The sequence below is a fragment of the Petaurus breviceps genome, unplaced genomic scaffold (genome assembly GCF_028583685.1).
Source record: "Petaurus breviceps papuanus isolate PSGF00001 unplaced genomic scaffold, PetGlider_PUasm1.0 379, whole genome shotgun sequence".
NCBI lineage: Eukaryota > Metazoa > Chordata > Mammalia > Diprotodontia > Petauridae > Petaurus > Petaurus breviceps.
In genome coordinates this window covers 1,386,151-1,408,025 of record NW_027186303.1, presented here as the reverse complement: position 1 = coordinate 1,408,025, position 21,875 = coordinate 1,386,151, and the positions used below count along the sequence as shown (strand labels likewise).

The window sequence follows — 21,875 nt, the reverse complement described above, 5'->3', positions numbered from 1 at the left end:
GAATTTACATACAGCTGCATCCACAGAAAGAGGATATTAAGTCAACAGGAGCCCCCCTCCTCCATCCCAGAAGACTTCCTACCTGTGAAAGCCCACGGATGCTGCCCCCAGCCTCACACTAGTCTTCCCTTCCCCTCAGATGACACCAAATGCAAAGAGACCCCAAAAGAAGAAGGGGAAAACTCTTCCTAAAAATGTAAGGCAAGAGCTCTCCAAAAGAGCTTTTCTCCTCCCTCCGCCCCCAAACAAACATGATTAGCTGAAATTACCAGGCTGAATTAGAGCTAATCAGGCCTCTATTCAGCTCCCTCAGCTCCAAAGTCCAGAATAAATTAGCAGTCCTCTGTCTTCACACTGAATGATGCTAATGGGGTACCAGAGTCCCAGGTGTGAAGACACCCACTCTAACCTTCCCAAGGAGCGCCTCAGGCCAAACAAAAGCTTCCTCCTCCTCTTCACTTGGAACAGTCGGTGGCTGAGGGATGTTCTTCCCCTCACTCAGCTTCTGGCTGGAGGGAGCTCAAAATTTGATGGCTGGGCTGCTTCACCAGGGACAGAACCTGCCTCTATTGCCCCAATCATCCTAATAAATGGGCCAAAGCACTGGATTCTTTGAGCCTCGGTTTCCCCATCTGTAAAATCGGAATTATAACTCTCCTCCCTGCCACCCCAGTCTAATCCCCTCATTTTAGAGAGGAAGAAATTAAGATGAAGTGATTTATATATTCATATAGATGGCAAGGATCTGAAGTGGGATTTGAAGCAAGGTCTTTGTGACTGCAAATCCAGCACACTGTCCATTACATCATACTACATCTCAATAGCAACAAGAGAGCCCCCATTTGGCCCAAATAACACAGGTATTACATGACAAAGTTAGTACCTGAACACAGGCTCCCTGACTCCAAATCAGGGGATTTCGTGAAGTCATTATATTTCTCAAGCTATTTGATAAAGAAGTAATTTCATAAAAGTTTCCCATTTCAAAGGGGAAAAAAAAAGAGCACTGAGCTTGCTGCAACACTCTTACCCTCACTGTAAGTATGCGCCACCTTTCCCAAAAATGTACATGTCCTATGGTCACCAGGGATGGATTCTCCATGCCATCCATTCACATGCCAGGTGAGATGCATTTCTTTCCAATTCATTTAGTCCACTGTGGGTTGGGCACTTGTTAAAGAGGCATTGTGGTCAATTTACCCCAATCCCAACCATTGGTCTAGGGATAACCAGATGCCCACAAATTGATGGGCCCCATGCCAACGTCAACTCTCTTCATGTGGTTTTTCAAATCATGTTGGCCAAAGCCTACCCATATACATCTAGCCGAGAGGCAAGACAGTACTGTTTAATGTGGGGGATGAGGGCTGAAACCTTGGCTATCAGCATCTTTCTTGGTGCGATTAAATGAAAAAATATTTATCAAATGCTTGTTATGCAATGAGCCCTATGACGGGGAAAAAAAACAGAAAAAAATTACACATTTCCTTCTTTCAAAGAGCTCACACTCTAATTAGGGGGAACAACCTATAAAGTTGATTTGCAAATGGAAAACAGTGAGATTGCAGAGTTGATGGCAAGGTCAGAGGTCCTTAGGGTTAAGCCAATAGCACTGGCCAATATTTCCACAGAGAATGCACATTTGGTGATAATTCCATTAAATTGTAACATATCTCTATTAAATATATTCTAACATATCTGCCCAGGTGAATGATAACAGCTCCCATTTAAATGGTGATTTTCGATTTATGAAGAGATTTTGTCCCAGCCTTGCTGTAAGGTAGGAAGCTTGGAATATGCTGATATTATTCTACCTGAAATTTTGGGTGGGAGATGCTTAATCTGGGAGAAGCGATGAAGACTAAGTCACCAGGGCTCCATAAATCAAGGCCTCATTGGCACAACAATTAGATTGCCCAGCTGAGGCTCGGGACAGGGACAGCTACGAAAGGCTTCTGGAAGGCGCCGTTTTTTCTGTCTATTCACAAAGGGACCTACCTCTGCGCACACTGGATGGATTCCGATCGTGCTGTCCAGCTGCTCTTTGGTCAGTCCACACTTGAGGGCCGCAGCAAAGCCCTGAGTGACTTCACCTGCATTTGGACCCAGGATGTGGAAACCTACAACACGCTCCTAAAAGACCAAAAAAAATACGGAGATAAGTCTTTGGTTTCTTCTCCATGGCTTGGTAAGGGTTTCCCTTTATTCTGAAAACCTATTCTAAAGCATGGCTAGATTATGACAGGGGCAGAGAACCTGCTGCCTCAAGGCCACATGTGGCCTTCTAGGTCCTCAGGTGTGGCCTTTTGACTGGGTACAAGTTTTACAGAACAAATCCTTTCATTAAGGGGATCCTTTATGTGAAGTTTGGATTCAGTCAAAGGGCAGCACTTGAAGACCTACAGGGCCACCCGTGGCCTTGAGGTTACAGGTTCCCCACCCCTAGTAAAAGAAATGAGGGGAGGAAAAAGGGAAGGGAGGAAGGGAGGAGAGGAAGGAAGGAAGGGAGGAAGAAGGGAGGAAAGGAGGAAGGAAGAAGGGAGGGAAGGAGGAAGGGAGGAAGGAAGGGAGAAAGGGAGGAAGAGAGGAAGGGAGGATGGCTTCCTCCAAGGATGGCTCTCTAATGAAGGAAAAGAGAGAAGAAAGGAGGAAGGAAGAGAGAGAGGAAGGGGGGGAGGGAGGGAGGGAAGGAAAAAAAAAGGGAGGGAGGGAGGGAAAAAGAAAGGGAGGAAGGAAGGAAGGGGAGGAAAAAGAGGAAGGAAGAATTTATTAAAGGTCCAGTACATGCAATGCACTGTTCAAGAGCTTCACAAATAATACCACATCTAATCCTATCAACAACCCTGGCAGGCAGGTGCTATTATTATCCCCATTTTGTAGTTGAAGGAGCTGAGGTTAAATGATCTGTTCAGGATCACCCAGCTGGTGAGTGTCAGAGTCTAGATCTGAACTCAGATCTTCCTGACTCCAGGCCGAGTGCTCTTATCACCACTAGGTGAGATCAAATAATGAAATATATCTTCCTCATCCTGGCCAAGAGGTAGGGGCCCATTGGAGCAGAATGGCAGAAACACTGAGACAAGGATCGTAGAACTAGAGTGAAATAAGAGCTCTTAAGTCCTCTCATCCAACACCTTCATTTTACAGATGAAGACACAGGTCTAAGTCAGTGGAAAACCTTGCTAAAGGTCACAAAGCTAGGAAGTAGCAGAACCAGATTTAGAACCCTGGTCCTGACTCCAAACCCAGAACCATTTCTTTTGCACCCTGTTGGTTCAGCTACCCTTATATTAATAAGCATGTGGACCACTTTCCCCAAAATGACAATAACAACTCACTTTTATATAGTGATTTACTGCATACAAAGCTGTACATAAATCTGTCCCCCCAACACGGCTCTGTGAGGCCAGTGTTACAGATGCTACTTTATGGAAGGGCACTCAGTGGCTTCTGGTACAATTTCATCATTAACTGAGGCCCAGAGATACCAAGTGGTTCACAGTCAGGATCTGAACCCAGCTCCTTTGACTCCGGAGTAACCCACTCCTTTTCATCCTATGAATTCTCATCCATGTTGCTCTCCAAACCTCCCATGGAGAATTCATCCACCCAATTCCACCGGGCCTTGTAACTTGAGTGCAGATCTATGGTTTCATTGGTGTGGGTGGGAGAATTCCTGGTAAAGAAACTCTCTCCACCAACACAGATTAGCAACACAGTCCTAAAGAGAGTGGCCTAGAGAACAAAGTGGCTAAGTGACTTGTCCAGGGTCATGCGGCCAGAATATGTCAGAGGGGGCACTTTAACCCAGGTTTTTTGACTCCAAGGACAGCTCTCTAACCATTATGTAACACTGTCTCTCTTTATAATTTTATTTTAACTAACACTTTCCCCACAATAAAGATGAAGAAAACAAGGCCTGAATTATCTGAGTGACTTACCTTGGATCATATACTGGAAACCAAACCCAGGTAACAAACATGGCAGACTTTCTGTTCTATCATGGCCACCATTTGCAGGGGGTAGGGGAAAGAACTGAGGGAAGTCTGGCTAATTTTACCACCAGATTCACCCAATGCTCAGGCTGGAAGGGATCTCGGAAAGCATCCATCAGACTAAATCAAATTGGCAGGAAGATAAATCTGCTACAAAGGTATACAATGCTTCCCCAAAGAAAAAATCGAAAGGATTTAGGGGCCATTCATTTTTCTGACATATTTGAGCTATCCCTCACTGCCAGCAGAACACATAACTAAATACGAACTCTTCTCAGAAAAAATAAATGCTTAAGTACTGTCTGACCAGGACATAGAAAATGAGCCACAAGTGGCTTAATTAAAATTAAGTCCAACCATTCAGTCTATCAATAAATGTTTAGTAAGGGCTCACTATATGCCAGGCACTGTTCTAAGCCTGCCCTCAAGAAGCGTACAATCTAAAGGGACAAATACATACAAAGTAAGTTATATACATGAGATAGAAAGGAAATAATTAACAGATCCAAGGCACTGGAATTAAGAAAGGCTGGGAAATGAAGGTTCTATTAAAGCAAAATAAATTAAATTTTTCTTAAAGAATCTGATACATATCTATACTAACCTTGCTTCTAAGAGGATTCTGAGCAACATATTTAATTTGGATTAGACAATTCATATGTTGCCAGGGCTTTTAATAAATGAAACATTTCTCCCATGACTCTCCTACCAAGGAACCTAGAAAATACTAACCCTGGGTGCTACAGAATATGTTTCCCCTCAGTCATGGTTTTCAATTAATAAGGCAACTTTCTAACATGTTTCAGTTTGGGGGTTGGATTAGAAGAGAGATACCTCCCTGGTGTAGTGGGCAAAGAGTATTTGGGAGTCACAAGGCCTGGGTTCAAATCTTAGCTTTGCCGTGTGACTGTGGGGGTGGCTAGGTGGTACAGTGAATAGAGCCCTGGGCCTTAAGTCAGGAAGGCTCATCTCCCTGAGTTGAAATCCGGCCTCAGAAACTACTAGCTGTGTGACCCTAGACAAGTCACTTCACCCTTTTTGCCTCAGTTTCCTCATCTATAAAATGAGGGATGAGGAGTATGAAATGGACTGGATTATCTCTAGGGTGCCTTTTGGAAGTCTATGACCCTGGTCCCAACACTAAGATTCTATGATGCTCTAAGAGCCAATGCATTTTCTCTCTGTCTTCCCCTGTGAAAGTCATAGATTTTGTCTTTTTCAGGAGACAAGCTAAGTTTGTAAAGTGCTTTGGGTACTTAATAAAGTCCTCTTCCCTTCTCCCCTCCTCTCTCCTATCTAATTTTAAAGGCTCAAGAGAACATGAGTAAAAAATTAGCACCAAGACCCTACGGGATGATTTTAGAAAGAGGAATTTTGATGAGGAAATGCAAAATCAGATCCCATGGAAGAGAAGGCTTTTTTCACACCAACATTCTGAAAAATAACTGATGTCTTAGTTAACTATCACTTTTATGCTTATTCTTAGTTACTTCTTGGGACAAAGGCTGATTTTTTGCTGTTGTTGTTTCCATATTTATAGAAAAGGGGGAAAAGTACATATTGTTCAAATGTCAATTTAGATAGAGGCAGTGGGTAGATAATGAATGCAAGGCAATCCTAGAGGTCTGGGAGCTTTGGAAGTCCCTTAACTCTTCAGCTCCCTATTCCCCACCCCTTTAACTCCCCATCCCTCGAAACTCAGACTAATTTAAGGTGACTGACATCAGTGGAGGGAATGTCCAGCAGGAGCCCCTCCAGGGGTAGAATCACAAGTCCAGATAATTTGGTTAATTTACTGAACAAATATTTACCGATGGCCTGCTATGAGCCTTGTAGTATGCTAGGGCACACAGCAAATACAAAGACACAGACGTTCAGGATTGTAAGGATCCTTGGAGACTACTCAGCCCAATCTACTGTCTGGAGACCTCCCATGAGGGGGGATCCATTCACTCTTAAAGCAACATTTATTTATTAAGCATTTACTGTGTGCCAAACAACGTACGAGGCCCTTGGGGTACAAAGATGGAAATGAAGCAGTGACCAAACACAAAATGAGAGATGGAGGGAGAAAAATGGAAAAAGACAGAAAGAGGGAAGACAGAGAAAGAGAAAAGAAAAGAAAAAGAGAGATGGACAGAGAAGGCAAGAGAAAGAGCAGAGCAGAAAGAAGGAGACAGATATGGAAAGTGAAAGAAAGGAGAGGAAGAAAAGAAAGAGGAGAAAGAGAAGAGAGATGAAGGGGGAGAGGAAAGAGAGAATGAGATAAAGTAAGAATGAAAGGGAGAGGGGAGGGAAAAAAAGAGGAGAGAGAAAGAAGAAGAAAGAGAAAGAAAGGGGAGAGAAGAAGGGGAAAGAAAAGGAGAGACCATAGAAAAAGAGAGAAGAGAGGAAAGAAAGAAGAGAGAGAAAAGAAAGAAGAGAGAATGAGATAAGGGAAGAGTGGAAGAGAGAAGGGAGGGGAGGGAGAAGAATAAAAGAGAAGAAAGAAAGAAGGGGAAAGAGAAAAAGGATAGAAAGAGAGAAGAGAGAGAAAAGAGGAAGAAGAGAGAGAAGAGAAAAGAGAGAAAGAGAGGAGACAGTGAGAGAAGAGAAATGTGCAGCAATGATGTGTTTTGCTGGGAAGAACACAACACCTCACATTCCCCAGGGAAGCTCACCATTTTCTTCACTCCCTGTTCTTGCTTGGATAGTAAAATGTCGGGTCTAACCTGAGAGGAAAGGTGCACACAGAGCTGGCCTCAGAGTCAGAGGGACTGGGAGCTCCAGCCCTACCTCTGACATATACTACAATGTGTGACCCTGGGTAAGTCATTTCACCTTTTAGAGTTTCCAGGCAATTCTGTAAAACTATAAGATGCAGAACAAGTGCTGATCTGCATTAGTGGAGAGGGTTTCCTCCCTGAGAGTTCCCTACATGAATGAAATCACAGATATGGCCCAAAAGAAGAAAGGGGGAAAAAAGAATGCCTAGCCAAGGTTATGGAGAAAAGAATCAGTGAGCTCCTTGAGGGCAGGGGGCTCTTTCCTTTTTGTCTTTGTAGCTCCAGCGCCTAGCACCATGTCTGGCACACAATAGGTGCTATATAAATAAATTTACATATTTATATATAAATATAATATGCAATTATATATAATATATAAATATGTTTATATGCATATATAAATTTATATATAATTTATGAATATAAATAAATGCTTACTGAATTGTATCCAACAGGCCACTTGGAACTCCCACTCCCAAACATTTCACATTGGGGTAGCTCTGATGGTTAGGAAATTAGTTCTTACCCTGAGTCACAATCTGCCTCCAACTCACACCCACTGCCTACAGGCGTACAACTGGGCCCAAGGAGAACAAGACAACTCCTCACATATCTACATTCAGTTCTCACTCCCTGTCCCCTACCCCATATTGATTCCACCCTAGACCTGTCTTCACCAGACTTACTCCTAGTCTCTCTGATCCATGAATGAAATGTTCTCTAGTCCCCTCCCATCCTGGTTGGCCTCTTCTAGACATGAGACTGAGTAATAATAATTATGATAGCTAATCCTCAAAGAATACTTTTAGGACTTCACAAATATTATGTCATCTGGTTCTCAAAACAACTTTGTGAGGCAGGCATTATTAGTACCCCCATTTTACAGATAAGAAAACAGGCTGTTCACTGACTTGCCCAAGGTCACACTGAATAATAAATGTCTAGGTTCTGGCCTTCTAAATGCAAATCTCGTGTTCTGTCCACTATGATACTCGAATGCCAATGTCTTCATTGATGTCTTCCCTAAAAACAAAGTACGTAGAATTTAACAATACCCCCAAATGGGATCCACCCCTGGGGACTCTCAGAGAGCTTAGGAAATCTTTACTGAGCACCTCCCTGCCCTTCCACCAATTATAAAATTGGGGTTGGGGAAACAGGGAGCACCCAGTGAACAAATTTGTAATCATATTTTATGTGCCAAAGCATGAAGCCCTGACAATAAGCACTGATGCGCCAATGAAAAGGGAAATGGAATTTTCAGACACATGGATTACAAGAAAGAAGGCACTTACGTTGTCTTTGACATTGCAGATGATTTTGGCGTAGCATTTATTATTATCTCTTGATGGGAGGGTCCACTCCAGCGGCCAGAAGTAGCTGTGGTAGACCTAAGAAGCAAACAAACCATGTAAAACTGGTTCCTCCCGCAAATACAAATGTGCTTTCCAATACAACGACCACAGCATGAGACATCCCACAATGTGGACTGGCCATGGCTTCCCTTTAGCAAGTAGGAGCCCAGCCATGAAGCAAATGACATTGAACTCATGGCCAATCTGGAAGGTATCACCTCATCCCTTTAAATAATTATTCCTGTCTTTTTAGGCCATACTTCACACTCAGGGCTCTACCACCCCTGAAGCTTGAAGCCTTTCAAGGAAAAAGAAAGGCAAAGCCATGTGATGAATCATCTCCATCTCACATTTTAAAAAATACACTCCCGTCTCATCATCTCTTAGGAATGACAAGGGGAGAAAGTGTAGGCAGGAATCATTCTAACCATTACCTGACTCTGTGGTTTGGATGCTTCCAAAAGGTATTTCTTTGCTGATGGCATTCACCCTGAGAGTTAGCTTGTAATTATAAATAGGCACTGAGGCCAAAAAAGAAAAAACAAAGGAAAGAAAAAAAATGAGAGCCCTTCCTAATGTTTCCTAAACATCAGAATAGGATGGCCGAAGATGATCGATTGTTTGGCTAACATTGCCAGGTCTTGGTCTTGAATTATGAATTCTACTGTCGTTTTCAAAATGCATAGCATCAGATCCAAAGAATGTACTTTCAGACGGGCTACAGTAGCAGAAAAATATGGCAGGAAATCAATAATCATAGCGTCAAAGGGAGTTTGATGTATGATTAAACAGACGCATTTGGGTCTCTCATTGTTGCCAATGGGCCCACTTTAAATCTTGCCATTTTTTTTCCAAAAGATTTGTAGGAGGGTAATAATAATCTCTGCTCACTGTGCAACATCTGCTGATGTCAGCGTTTTAGGCTCACTGACTCCATGTTGTGGGCTGGGGGAGGCGGGTCAGCTCTCTCCAGGGTCTGAGAGGGGTTTTCATCGTTCATGAGAAATCAGGGGAGGAGAGACAAGAGGGGAAGTGACTTGGGAATACAGATTTACTGCTGGAATGGGCCGGAGAGGCCACGTGGTCTACCCCATCCACCCCAACTTTTACTATGAGAAAGCTAGTGAAAGGCATAGCTGAAAGTCAAAGGCAGTTCTAGAGGACAGCTCTTTCCCCAGCACCACATTGTCTAAAATCAAGGGGAAGGGGATGGGAAGGACCTTACCTCTATGTTTTCTTCTCCAAACCTCTCAATTGCTTTCTCTTCAGAGAGGCCACAAGCCCCATATTCCATAGGGGTAAACACAGTGGTGGGGACATTGTCATAGTCACACTGGGTGCAAAGAGAGAGTAAGAACAACACAGTTGGGGCTTGTTAGGTTAAAAGGATGTGGATTCAAAGAAGGCATTTCCAAAGACGCTGGGGTTCAGAAACAGTCTTCCTTCCCCCCTTTCTCCCCTCTTAAATGATAAAGCATGCTACCCACTCTTGCCAGAAAGATGGGGGACTCAGGGTACTGAATGAGACACACTTTGGACATGGCCTGACTATATATGATTGGCACCAATAATAGGGTGAAGGGAAAAATTCATTTTTGTTTGTCAAAAAAAAATTTTTTAACTCAACATTTAAAAAAAAAAAAGGGATGAACTATATGGTGTCTGAAGTCCCTTTAACTATAAATCTATGACCCTTTAAGTCAATTAACTTCTCTGAGCATCAACTTCCTCATCTGTAAAATGGGGGCAGTAACATGCAGTACTTACCTTCCAGATGCAATGGAACAAAATCAAATGAAGCCTTTCAGGCAAACTCTAAGGTCTGAACTTTAGGGTAAGGCACAGACCCAAGTGGCTTGACTTAGGGAGTGTCTGAGCAAAAGTTAGGCAACATAAAGGGCAGGCTGGGACTTGGCCTACTCCAAGTCCTAAGTGAAAGTGTTTTCACCAACACCTGCCTGGCAAATTAAAGGATTAAGGCCCTCCAGGAAGGCTGGCCCAATTCCAGCCTGCCAGCTACAACACAGACACAAGCTTGCGGCTTCTCCTTTACTGCCTAAACCCAAGAAATGAGGAAAGAGTCAAATGCAAGAGTCTAGGGGCAGAAAGAAGGCATGGGGAAGCTCCTACCAAAGACCAGGGGTAATAAACATGATGAGAAAAAAAAAAAATCACAGGCCATCTTGGCAGCTTCACTTTCGTGGAAGATAAACTCGTGGCACAGGGTGGTTTGGGAAAGAGTGTATTTTCACCCATGGAGAAAGGGGACAGAAGAGATGGAAAAGAATCAAGAGAGTTCGAAACCTCAGGGAATTAAAGATTCAGGGATGAGGGGTGGGGTAAGAGGAAGGGGAGGGATAAATATTTAAATTCTAAGATCACCGAGCTCAAAGGATCTATAGTGAGCTATCCACTCCAACCCCGTTATTTTATAGATGAGGAAACTGAAGCCCACAGAGGTTAAAGTGCTTTGCCCAAAGTCACACAGGGAGCAAGATACAAGATTTGAACCTTGGTCCTCTTCTGTTCAAACCCGTGGTTCTATGTGCTGGATTTATGGAACATGGGATTTAGAGATGGGAGAGACTTGGGGCTCATCTGGTCCAATCTCCCAGTTGTACAAATAGGAGACAGCAAAGACTTAGGGAAGAGAGGTGACTTGACCAAGGTCACAAGGGTAAAAAGTATCCAAGCTGGGAAACTTGACCCAACGATCCAAGTTCAAACTGTAGCTCTCACAAGCACTACCTGTGTAACCTTGAGACAAACTACACCCATCTCTCTAGGCCTCTCTCAAAAAAAGAAGTAGGGTCCTTTGAGTCCAAATCCAATTATCTTCCCACGACCGCCATGTTGCCTCAAGAGTCAGAGCTCAAGTCTACAACTGTGAATAAGACTGTCCTTAGGCCCTCCTTGCTAAGGCAAGGTCCTATCTTGAATCCTCATACCGTTCTCAATGTCCTTTCTTGCTCATCACCCACTCATTTAAAAAAAGGACCAATCAAAAGGACACAAATCATTAAAACCAAAAAAGCTTTACAGCAAAGTCAAAATCATAATTTGGAGCAATGATTTCGTAGGGAAACCCGATACCCTGTGGTTATAGTGTGAAAACATCTGATTATCTCAACCAAGTTCATTCCAGGTCTGCTTCCCCCATTTATATGAATTCCAGCTTGGGGAGGTTTTAATAAATTAAACTGCAAATCAAAAGTTCCAAATTATAAAGACTGGTACTGTCATGTTAAGGTACTGGCACTAATCTTCTGGGTTTCCAATACCTGCGAATGTAGGTAGGAAACCTACAGTGAATTACACTCAAGATGCTCTCAATATATTCCAACAGAAGAGAAAGTAAGAGGAAAGGAGGGTTTGAAGAAGTTCCCTGCATTATTAACATCACCTCCTAGATCACCAGGGCCTTTTATAGCCTATTTAGAGCCCATAAAAGGACTGAGAAAATTACATGTAAATTGGAGATAATGAAACTGATGTAATGCAGCTATTATGAAGATTTATGTGGAATGAAGTAGTGCTAAGGCTTAGTTAACCGAATTGAGCTCATCTTGTTATTCCTGCAATCTTAAGAAGGAAAAAAAAACATTTCCTACTAGATAAAAAATCACGAATTTGTAGCATCTGTAATTCTGTCCAGCTCTGAAGGCAGTTAATACAGTCTGTCTGCTAGACCCTCTGGGGAAACCCCCCCCCCAAAAAAAAACAGATTTGGAAAGCTGCCCCTCCCAGATGGGATTTTGGGAAACAGAATCCCAGCAGATGACGGCCAGATGCTTACCTTTACGTTGGAACCGGCGTAAAGTCGCCGAGCCAACAGTCTGCCTGCCTGGATCGCGACTGGAGTCAATTCCAGTTTGCCTTCTAAGATATCCCCGATGGCATAAATGTAAGGTACATTGGTCTGTTCTTCATCAGTGACAGGTATTTTCCCTGTCCTACAAATTCAAAAGAAAGACAAAAAGGAAGAAAGAAAGAAACAAAGAAGATAAAGCAAAGGAAAAAATGGAGAGAAGAAAGAGAAAATAAAGATGAAGAAAGAAAGCAATGAAATCACAAAAAATTTCCAGTAGAAATTAAGAGAGTAGAATTTTACCAGCTGAGGGAAACTTTAACTTATAACCTCAGCTGAAGGACACACAAGATGTACTACTTTAACAGATCCCTGGATCACTGTTCAAAGGCCATCTAGTCCAACCCCCAGGGGAGGAAACCAAGGCCCAGAGAGTCGGGACCAGCTCAAGGGGAAGCAGGATGGGGAAGGAGGAGGAAAAAGAAAAAACATGCCAAGGTCCTCTTTTCTTGAGTAAGATGGCAATGGGAGGAAAAATAATTTATTATTCTCTTCAAGGCAATTTATAATTTTCTTCATGCTTGTAATTACTGGAATGTTAAAATAGCAACATCTAACCCAGGCTATTGAGAAAAACCGGTCCTATGTCCATCTCCACTCCTGCACCCCAGCCATCTGGTCCAACAGTCTCCATATTCCTTAATAAGTCACTACTTTAAATACATGAAACATGGCGGTGATGCCCAAGTGACAATACTTGAAACAGTTATACAATCACAAAGTGTTACCCAGGTTTCTAAGCAGAAACCAACCTTCCCACCTCAGTGAACTCTTTCCTAATTTGGAAAACTTGTCCATCCCCCCCCAATTCCTGAACGCATGTGCAGAGCCCAGGTTGGTGTCCTACAGTTGGGGCACCATCAAAAAGTGGGCGACTATGGCGCTTAAAGACAAAAGCTAACTTTGACGAGTTACATTATGGGTCAGTGCTGCACCACAGGAAAGCAATAATTAGATTGGTCTACAAGTCTTTCTTACTTTTCATTGATCTTCACCCCAACTGTCTCCAAGCCGATTTTTCTTGTGCACGAATCTCGTCCTACTGCCAGCAGCACCTAAAATCCATTGAGGAACAAGCATTTATTAAACATTTGTTGTATGCCAGGCACTGTGTTAAGCAATGAAAATGTGAAGAAAAAAATGGTCTCTAGCTCTCAGAGAGCTTATAGTCTAATATGGGAATGACATGTACAACTGTTAACATCTAAGATACATAATAACTAGCATTTATTATAGAGCTTTAAGGTTTCCAAAGCACTTTACAAATATCATCTCATAAACATCCTCGTAACCATCCTGGGAGGTAGTTATTATTATCTCTACTTTACAGATGAGGAAATTGAGAACGAGGGACCCATACTCCTCTGCCTCATGGAAGCATGGTGCCTGGAAGTCATTGGGTCCAATTACCACATAGGTTTTCAAGGTCTGATAGGCAATGGTCAGAAATCTAAATTCTCCAGTTTGTATTTATTGCTATTCTCATAGTCTCCATCCCTTAGTGAGGAAAAGACATTCGAGTTGCAGAGTGATAAAGAGGGAACATGGAGTTGGGGCATCAAGAATACCTGGGGTCAAGGGTGGCCTCTTTCACATAGGGGCTATGTGATCCTCAGTGTCCTGAGGGCCACTGTTCCGGGGGTTCTTAACCTATTTGGGGTCCTACACTACCCAATCCCCACCTTGGCAGTGGTGAGGTCTATGTATCTTTTATCAGAATCATGCTTTTAAATGCATTTAAAAAAACGCACAGGATAACAAATGAACCCTTTCTCAGAATCATCTTTTCAAATGTATTTTTAAAAATGCATTTACAAAGAAAATCAATTATACTGAAATAGTTACCAAAATGTACCTATTTTTAAAGTTCATGGATCTCACTTTAAGACTAAACATCATAGGGTCATAGACTTCAAGGTGGAAGGGACAGTGTGAATCACTGAGTCCAAACCTCTCATTTTTATGGATGAACAAACTGGAGCGCGGGGTGTCTGGTTAAGTGACTTGCCCAAGGTCACACTGTATGGGTTTTTTTTTTTTCTGACTGCAAGGCTGGCTAGCACCTGATCCATTACACCATACAGACACCTCCAAAAATGCAGATTATGAGCACAGGTTTGTTTAAGGAAGGATTCTAGGATGGGCAAAGGGCATGATACATACACTAGGCTGCCCTGGAGAAGGAGATTCTCAGGGGCCACCATCAGAGCTACATACGAACACTCTGTAAACTCTCTGGGTGCTCTATAAACATCAGACAAGAATACAATCCGTGCAAGAACAAGCTTTTACAGTAGAGGGGAAGTGGGGTGGGGGGAAGGTGAGAGGGAATGAGTGAACCTTACGCCCATCAGATTTGGCTGAAGGAGGGAATAACATACACACTCAATTGGGTATGAAAATCTATCACCTTACCCTGCAGGAAAGTAGGGGGGAAGGGGATGGGGGGGGGGTGATAAAAAAGAGGGCAAATGAGGGGAAGACTAATCAGAAGCAAACACTTTTGAGATGGGACAGGGTCAAAGGAGAGAAAAGAATAAATGTGGGGCAGGAAAGGATGGAGGGAAATAGTTAGTCTTTCACAACATGGCTATTATGGAAGTGTTTTGCATGACTGCACATGCATAACCTACATCAGACTGTTTGCCTTCTCAATGAGGGTGGGTGGGAAGGAAGGAAGGAAGGGAGAGAATGTGGAACTCATAGTTTCAAAAGTGAATGTTAAAAATTGTTTCTACATGCAACTGGGAAATAAGATATACAGGCAATGGGGTACAGAAATCTATCTTGCCCTATAGGAAAACAGAAGGGAAGGGGATAAGAGAAAGGGAGAGGGGTGATAGAAGGGAGGGCAGATTGGAGGAAGGGGCAATCAGAATGCATGTTGTTTTGGGGTGAGGGAAGGGGAGAGATGGGGAGAAATTTTGGAACTCAAAATCATGTGGAAATGAATGCTGAAAACTAAAAATAAAAAAAAATAAAAAAAAAAAGAATACAGTCCATGTCTGCCAAGACAGCTGGGGGGACCAACTCACCGTATTGTATTCGTCCTCAATGGTCTCCTGGCCATTGGTGGACTGAGCCACCACCTTCAGTCTGCCAGGTGTGCCTTCTTCAATCTGTTCGATCTAAAATGATAAAAACAATAATAATTACAGCAGATGTCTTATGGTGCAAAATGAATCAATCAATAAGCCTTCTTAAGTAGCTACCCAGTGCCAGGCACCGGGCATCTTCACAGACACCTTGCGAGGTACGTTCAGAGTTATCACAATTTTACAGAGCAGGAAGATGATTTCAGAGAGATTCATAACCAAAATTTCTATACCACTTTACAGTTTGCAAAGCATTTTGATTCCCCACAACAATTCTGTTAGATATGTGCTATTATAATTTCCATTTTACAGAAAGGGAAACTGAGACCCAGAGAAGTGATCAGATCATAGATTTAGAACTAAAATGAACCTGAGAAGTCAATGAGTCCAACAACCTCATTTTACAGATAAGAGAACAGAGGATGAGAAAAATGAAATCATTTTGCTCAGGGTCACAAAGTTACTAAGTATCTGAGACAGGGTTTGAACCTGGATATTCCCGACTCTATTCTATCTACTCTGTGACAATGCCCCTTCCCGGGCCAGCCTTTCCTTCCTTCTTTCCTTTCTTTCTTTTTGGGGGCAATCAGGGTTAAGTGACTTGACCCTTGGTCACACAGAATTCAGTTCCTCCTGACTCCAGGGCTGGTGGTATGGGCTCCTTTTAAACATGAGTTCTTTTTTTTTTTAATGTCCCAGACCCCTCTGGCAGTCTAGTGAAGTCTTTGAAATCCTCAAAATAATTCCTCAAAATAAATTTTTAAAAATTCATACTGGAAGAAAATTTCAGTTAGAAGCAAAAATCAAGATGTAATTTTTTGCCCCCATCCAAGTTCTCTGACCTCTATTCAAGGACTCAAGATTAAGAATCCTTGGTTTTAGGGTGGCTAGGTGGCACAGTGAATAGAGCACCAGCCATAGAGTCAGGAGGACCTGAGTTAAAATCCAGCCTCAGACACCTAACACAAAACTAGCCAGGTAACCTTGGGCTAGTCACTTAACCCCAATTGCCCTACCTTCCCCCTCCAAAAAGAAAAAGAGGAAAAAAAAGACTCCTTGGTTTAGAAACATAAAACAAGGTCAACCACATAACGACTAGCTTCCATTCCAAAAACACACATTTCCAGATTTTCATTAGCTGCCTCCCAAAGACGATGTGCTCTCCCATGTGCTGTAGAGCTATCACGCCTCACAGACGTTCTCTGATTAAGTAACGACACCACTGAAGTTCAGGATTCCTGATTAAGTAACTAAGGACAAGATTCTGCTTTCACATCTTAGCTGATTATCCCAACGGCCTCTCAATCAGAGGATACTGTTTGACAGAACGTGTATACACACACACACACACACACACACACACACACATCATTTCTCTTAATCAAACTCTCAATGGCTTGATAAAGAAGAGACACTTGAAATCTCACATGCTTAAGTTCTCCTCATCCATCTCAAAACTCTTGAGACTTGCCTGATTGAGTTTTGTTGTACTTTTTTCATGGAGGGGGAGGTAAGGAGAGAAGGAGGTAGGGTGAAGAGAAATGTTCCTGGGAATCACTGAATCAAAGAAAAGCCTTTGGCTAATGCCACAGAGGAACAGTGCTGTACAGACGTAGTGAGGACCACGTCATCCCCCCTCTATTTCTGCTGGCAAAGTGCCATCACATCAAGTGGTTGTTGTTCAGCTGTGCCTGACTCTTTGTGACCCCACGGACCATAACACACCAATGCTGTCCAGGGAGTTTTCTTGGCAAAGACACTGGAGTGGTCTGCCATTTTCTTCTTTGGGGGATTAAGGCAAACGGAGGTTAAGTGACTTGCCCAGGGTTACACAGCTAGGAAGTGTCAAGTGTCTGAAGCTAAATTTGAACTCAGGTCCTCTTGACTCCAGGCCTGGCACTCTATCCACTGGGCCACCTAGCTACCTCTGAAGCAAACTCTTAAATGATATTGTTTCACCACAGGGTTGGCTTGGGAGTCAGTATTGTTTCACCACAGGGTTGGCTTGGGAGTCAGAAGACCCAGATTAAAATCTTGGTTCTGCCATTTGGGGGGGGGCCTAGCCTCCATACCTCCCAAGAGAGGTAAAATGAGGTCAGTTGGGATAAGTAATGATCCTTTCCACCTCTGTGACCCTGGCTGTTGTATACCTTTCTGGGCCTCAGTTTCCAAAATATGAGAGGGAGAAACTAGATGGCATCTGAGGCCCTGAACTAATTATCCATCTATGAACCTCTGACCTTGTCTGGGTGAGTGAAAGTGAGCCAGACACTTGACCTCCTGGGGCCTCAGTTTCATCATCCAGAAAACAGGGCTGGTTTAATTGGTCTCCGGGCAGGTTGGTTCAGGACCTGTTAGGATGTGTTCAGCTGCCTTAGAGCTTACTTAGTAAGAGCAAACACTTAGACAGCATTCTGAAGCACTCTATTAGGGCCAGAGCTCTGGGGTTAGAAGGGACCCATTGAGGTCAACCCCTCATTTTACAGGTGAGGAAACTGAGGTCCAGGCAGAGGAGGCCTTCTTCTCGCTCTAAATCTCTGAACCCAGGACCCTTCCTCCAACTTGGAAGATGTGAGTTTGGAAAATCCCACTGGATCAGCTCTATTTCCCTCAAGCAATGGGAGCTCACTTATTGGGATTTTCACAAGCCCCAGGCAGAAACTGACTGTTGTTCTGAAGGTTATTTAAAAGAAAAAAAGGCTGCAAGAGTAAAAATCCATCAGCCCCAGTTTTAAGTAATAACAAAAGCAGATGACAGCTTACAGGAAAGCAGCAGCTAATTCTCACTAATTAATTAAACTGTACTAAGGGAAGCCTCCAAAAGAAACATCAGGCCATACTTGCCCTGGCATTTTGGCCTTGCTTAAGGGGTGAGACTCACAGATGAAGAAAAGGAAGGGACACTAGAAGTCACCTATTTATATGGAACCAGGAGTCACAGATTTAAAGCTAGAAGGGACTTTGGAGGCAGAAACTGTGGCCCTGGGGGGGTGAAGTGACTTGTCAAGATCACACAGTTTATAAGCATCAGAGTCCTCTGACTTCAAACAGTGAAGAGAACATTGGGTGTGGAGACAGGAAGCCCTGAATTCAAACCCAAGCTGCCTAGCTGTGTGACCCTGGGCAAGTCACTTATCCTCTTGTCTGCCTCAGTTTCTTCAACTGTAAAATGGCCCTAACAGCACCTATTCACATCCCTCCTTCCTCTTCTCTTCTTTCCTCTCTTCCTCCCTTCTTTTCTTCCTTCTCTCCTTCCATCCTCCCTTTCTCCCCCCTCTTTCCTCTCTTCTTCCCTCCTTCCTCTCTTCTCTTCCTGCCTCCCTTTTTCCTCCCTGCTTCCCTTCTTCCCTTTTTCCTGTCTTCTTCCCTCCTTCCCTGCTTCCTTCCTTCCCTCTTTATTTCCTCTCTTCCTCCTTTTTTTCCTTCCTCCCTCCCTTTTTCCTCTTTTTCTTTCCTCCCTCTCGCCTCCCTCCTTCCTTCCTCTCTTCCTCACTCCCTTTTTCCTTTCTTCCTTCCTTCTAACTCAGTATCCTCTCCTCTGTATTACACATCCTGAAAAGAAAACTTCAAAGAGAAAGGTGCTACAGACCATCGAGCTGGGGGGCTGGAATCAGAACCAGGTGACCTGAAGTGGGGGGTGAGAGTCCGAGGCCATCTCCCCAGCAGGAGGGGAAGGAAGCTCCCAGCTCCTGCCTCACCGCCTGGCACAAACCAGGAAGGCAAAAGAAACACCCGTCACTCACTTTAACAGGCACAAACTGCTTGATGAATTTGACGCCATGCTCTTCCATGTGGTCACCAATTTTGCTGGCCATTTCTTGGTCAAATCCCCTCAGGAGAATGGACCGAACCATCACGGTGACATCCAAACCAATGCCCACCAGAAACCCAGCACATTCAAGGGCTACATAGGAAGCCCCAACCACCAGCGTCTTTCCGGGGCAGTAAGGCAAGGAGAAAAGATCATCACTGGAAATGAGTTTTCAAATGAGAAAAAAGGGTTAGAACCACCGAGTGATAACTAAATAATGCAATTATTTTGTTTCAGTGTGTTTTTAAAACTGAAAAATAATTAGTTATTAATTATCTACATGTTAATTATCCATGGCAGTTTTATTGAGTTATATTTTAAGTTTCCTCTGCACCCCACCCCCAATAATTCCCATCACACTCGGGCAGTGAATGACCAGGACACAAATAAAATTGGAATTTAAACTATATATACAATATAGCTATGAAGGTAAAAATCAAATTTTTTCCCCCTCAGAATTAGAAAACATTCTAGAGTCAAAGAGAAATGCTAAAAAAAAAAACCATGTATTTTGGATCACCCATATTACTTTTCCATTATGCTGAATACCTCCAATTTCACTGATGTGAATGCTTTCCCAACATGAGAAGCTGCTCCACCAAAGCAGATTGCAGCCCACACCAAACAATAACAGTAATAATAACCAACAGTTACAGAATGCTATCAGATTTGCAAAGTGCTTTCCAAATAGGACCTGCTTTGAACCCATTTAGGACATGATTGATCAGAGACCCATAAGTTTAGAACTGGAAAGCGTCTTCTGAATCATCTAAATGAACCCTATCATTTTACAGATGTGGAAACTCTGGCCCAGAGAGGTTAATTTCCCAATATCCTGTAACTAGCACATACAGAATCTTAAGGAAATCCTTACAAAGAGAGTAGGGGATTTGGGCCTGGCCTCATGGTCAGACTGCCACTGGGTTGTTTGAGACAATGCATTGGGGCTAATTTCCCAGCTGATTCTGACCTGGGAGGCCCAAATCTCCCTTTGTGAGAACTTCTCCATTCTGATAATGCAGAGGAGTTTACGTAATAAGTTTTACTGACTCCCTACAATACCACCAAAGGATAAGATACTTCAGAGGTCCCATTACATACGGTTTGATTATTTTTTTAATGAACTGATGAGTTTTGCTGATTTTTTTGCTGATTCTGTTCTCTTTTCCTTTCAAGAGAGCCCAGAGAGCACCAGTATCAATGGCATCTGTGCCAATACCAACCCCTATCTTAGTCTATGTCTACAATGATGATCAATCCCCTTGAACCCAAGGAGAAAGAAGGCCTGTGGCCTTAGAAGCAGGGATAAGTGGGTGCTAGAACCACTGAATATGTCTGGCCATAATTAAATTGAAAAGCTGGAGACAGGTGAGTTAAAGGGGTGAGATGATGTCACCTGGGAGAGAAGCCAAGAAAACCCACCTGCTGATGCAATATTCTTTGTCCCCAGGAATGCCCAGGTAGCGTGGCCTTTCTCCAGTAGCAATAAGAAACTTCTCAGCCGTATAAAACTTTTCTTTGCCTTTGTTATTGGTTGCCTTCAGAGAAATCGAACATTTAAAGATGGTTTCTAACTAAAAACTCATGCAATTCATCCCGTAGCCAGCACCCATACCCAGGAAGTCAGTCTAACTTTAATTTAGCCATTATACAAGGCAACCCTCCCAGACATAATAAAGGCAGAGGCAGCTCCCACTGGTCAAGCTGATTTTTACCTTAATTCTGTGGGGGCCCACAAATTCTCCATAAGCATTCTCATAGGTGACCTTGTTCTCCCGTAAAGATACCCGGTAACCCCAGTTTAGGGAGCCAATGTAATTCTGAACCGCTTCTGTCATGCTTTCCCAATTATGTTTGACTGTGGACGAAACAAGGTATAAGGTAATTGGCTTTTTTAATCCAGCAACTCTAAATTCCTCTGAAATAATAACAATCACTAGCATTTTTGTAATAATTTACAATTTGCAAAAGTGCTTTACATGTACCATCTCATTCAAGCCTAGCAACAACCCCAAGGTGTTATTATTATCCCCATTTCACAGGTGAGGAAACAGGCTGAGTGTAAGAATTTGGGTTTTCTTGACTCCAAGTTCCCCCTTTCTATCTACTGTGACCACCTTCCCCAGTGACCACAAAGACCAGGAGCTTTCCAGTTTAAAATAACAGGGTACTGAAACTACAGCTATCTTTAAACTAAGATCATTTTTCTCCTAGATTAGTATTTTGATCATTTGGAACTATCCTTTATTCTCATTAGTTTTTCCTTTTCTAAAAATATGGCAGAATGAATCCAGAGCTGGATTCAAGTCTCCCCTCTGATACACACTGGTGCAATGCTGACCCAAACAGGGGGAAGGAATTTACTCATCTGGGAGGTTCCTGTGGCAATGAAATTACAGGTCCAGTCCCTTTCTAAAATGCCATATTGACAAGTAAGGCTGATTGTAGGAGACAATAACCTGTATTTTAAAGTGTAATCTCATTGAGGGCAAGGACCAACTCTTGATATGGTAGCTCACTCCCTTCCTGACCACCCAGTACAGCAAATTAAAAAGAAGCAAACAAAAGAACACTTTAATGATAACTGACATCAGAGCAGCTAGGTGGCAATGGAATCAGGAGGATCTGAATTCAAATCTGGTCTCAGACACTTGACACTAGCTGTGTGACCTTGGGCAAGTCACTTAACCCTTGCTTCCTCCCTCCAAAAAAAACAAAACCATTTATTTCATAAGTTAGAGGAGATTGATCCAAGACTCCTCTTTCTCTTATAATAGTAACTCTTTGGGCAACAACTACCCCCATTAGATGAGGAAATTGAGGATATTCCCCCCCAGAGGGAAAGTGATTTGCCCACAGTATCCTCGCTTAAGTAAGAGTCAGAGGTGGGATCTGACCCCACTTCATTCTGACCATAAGTCAAACATTTTGACCACTACACTGTGCAGTCTCTAGCTCAGAGGCTGAGTAGACTGACAACTAACCA

At 43.0% G+C, this 21,875-nt stretch overlaps 1 protein-coding gene across 10 annotated transcripts in view; it reads right to left on the bottom strand.

Annotated features, from left to right (window-relative positions):
- Positions 1-21,875, bottom strand: part of TXNRD1 (thioredoxin reductase 1) — a 164,689-nt gene that overhangs the window by 3,977 nt on the left and 138,837 nt on the right. For all 10 annotated transcript variants that reach the window (XM_069099376.1, XM_069099375.1, XM_069099381.1 and 7 more), the window contains 9 exons: positions 20,605-20,747; positions 20,312-20,427; positions 18,822-19,047; positions 15,019-15,111; positions 12,962-13,038; positions 11,912-12,068; positions 9,341-9,448; positions 8,056-8,151; positions 1,999-2,133 (listed from right to left, as the gene is read on the bottom strand). In XM_069099376.1, the coding sequence (XP_068955477.1) occupies positions 1,999-2,133; positions 8,056-8,151; positions 9,341-9,448; positions 11,912-12,068; positions 12,962-13,038; positions 15,019-15,111; positions 18,822-19,047; positions 20,312-20,427; positions 20,605-20,747 (1,151 nt within the window). The remainder of the gene's footprint in view (positions 1-1,998; positions 2,134-8,055; positions 8,152-9,340; positions 9,449-11,911; positions 12,069-12,961; positions 13,039-15,018; positions 15,112-18,821; positions 19,048-20,311; positions 20,428-20,604; positions 20,748-21,875) is intronic.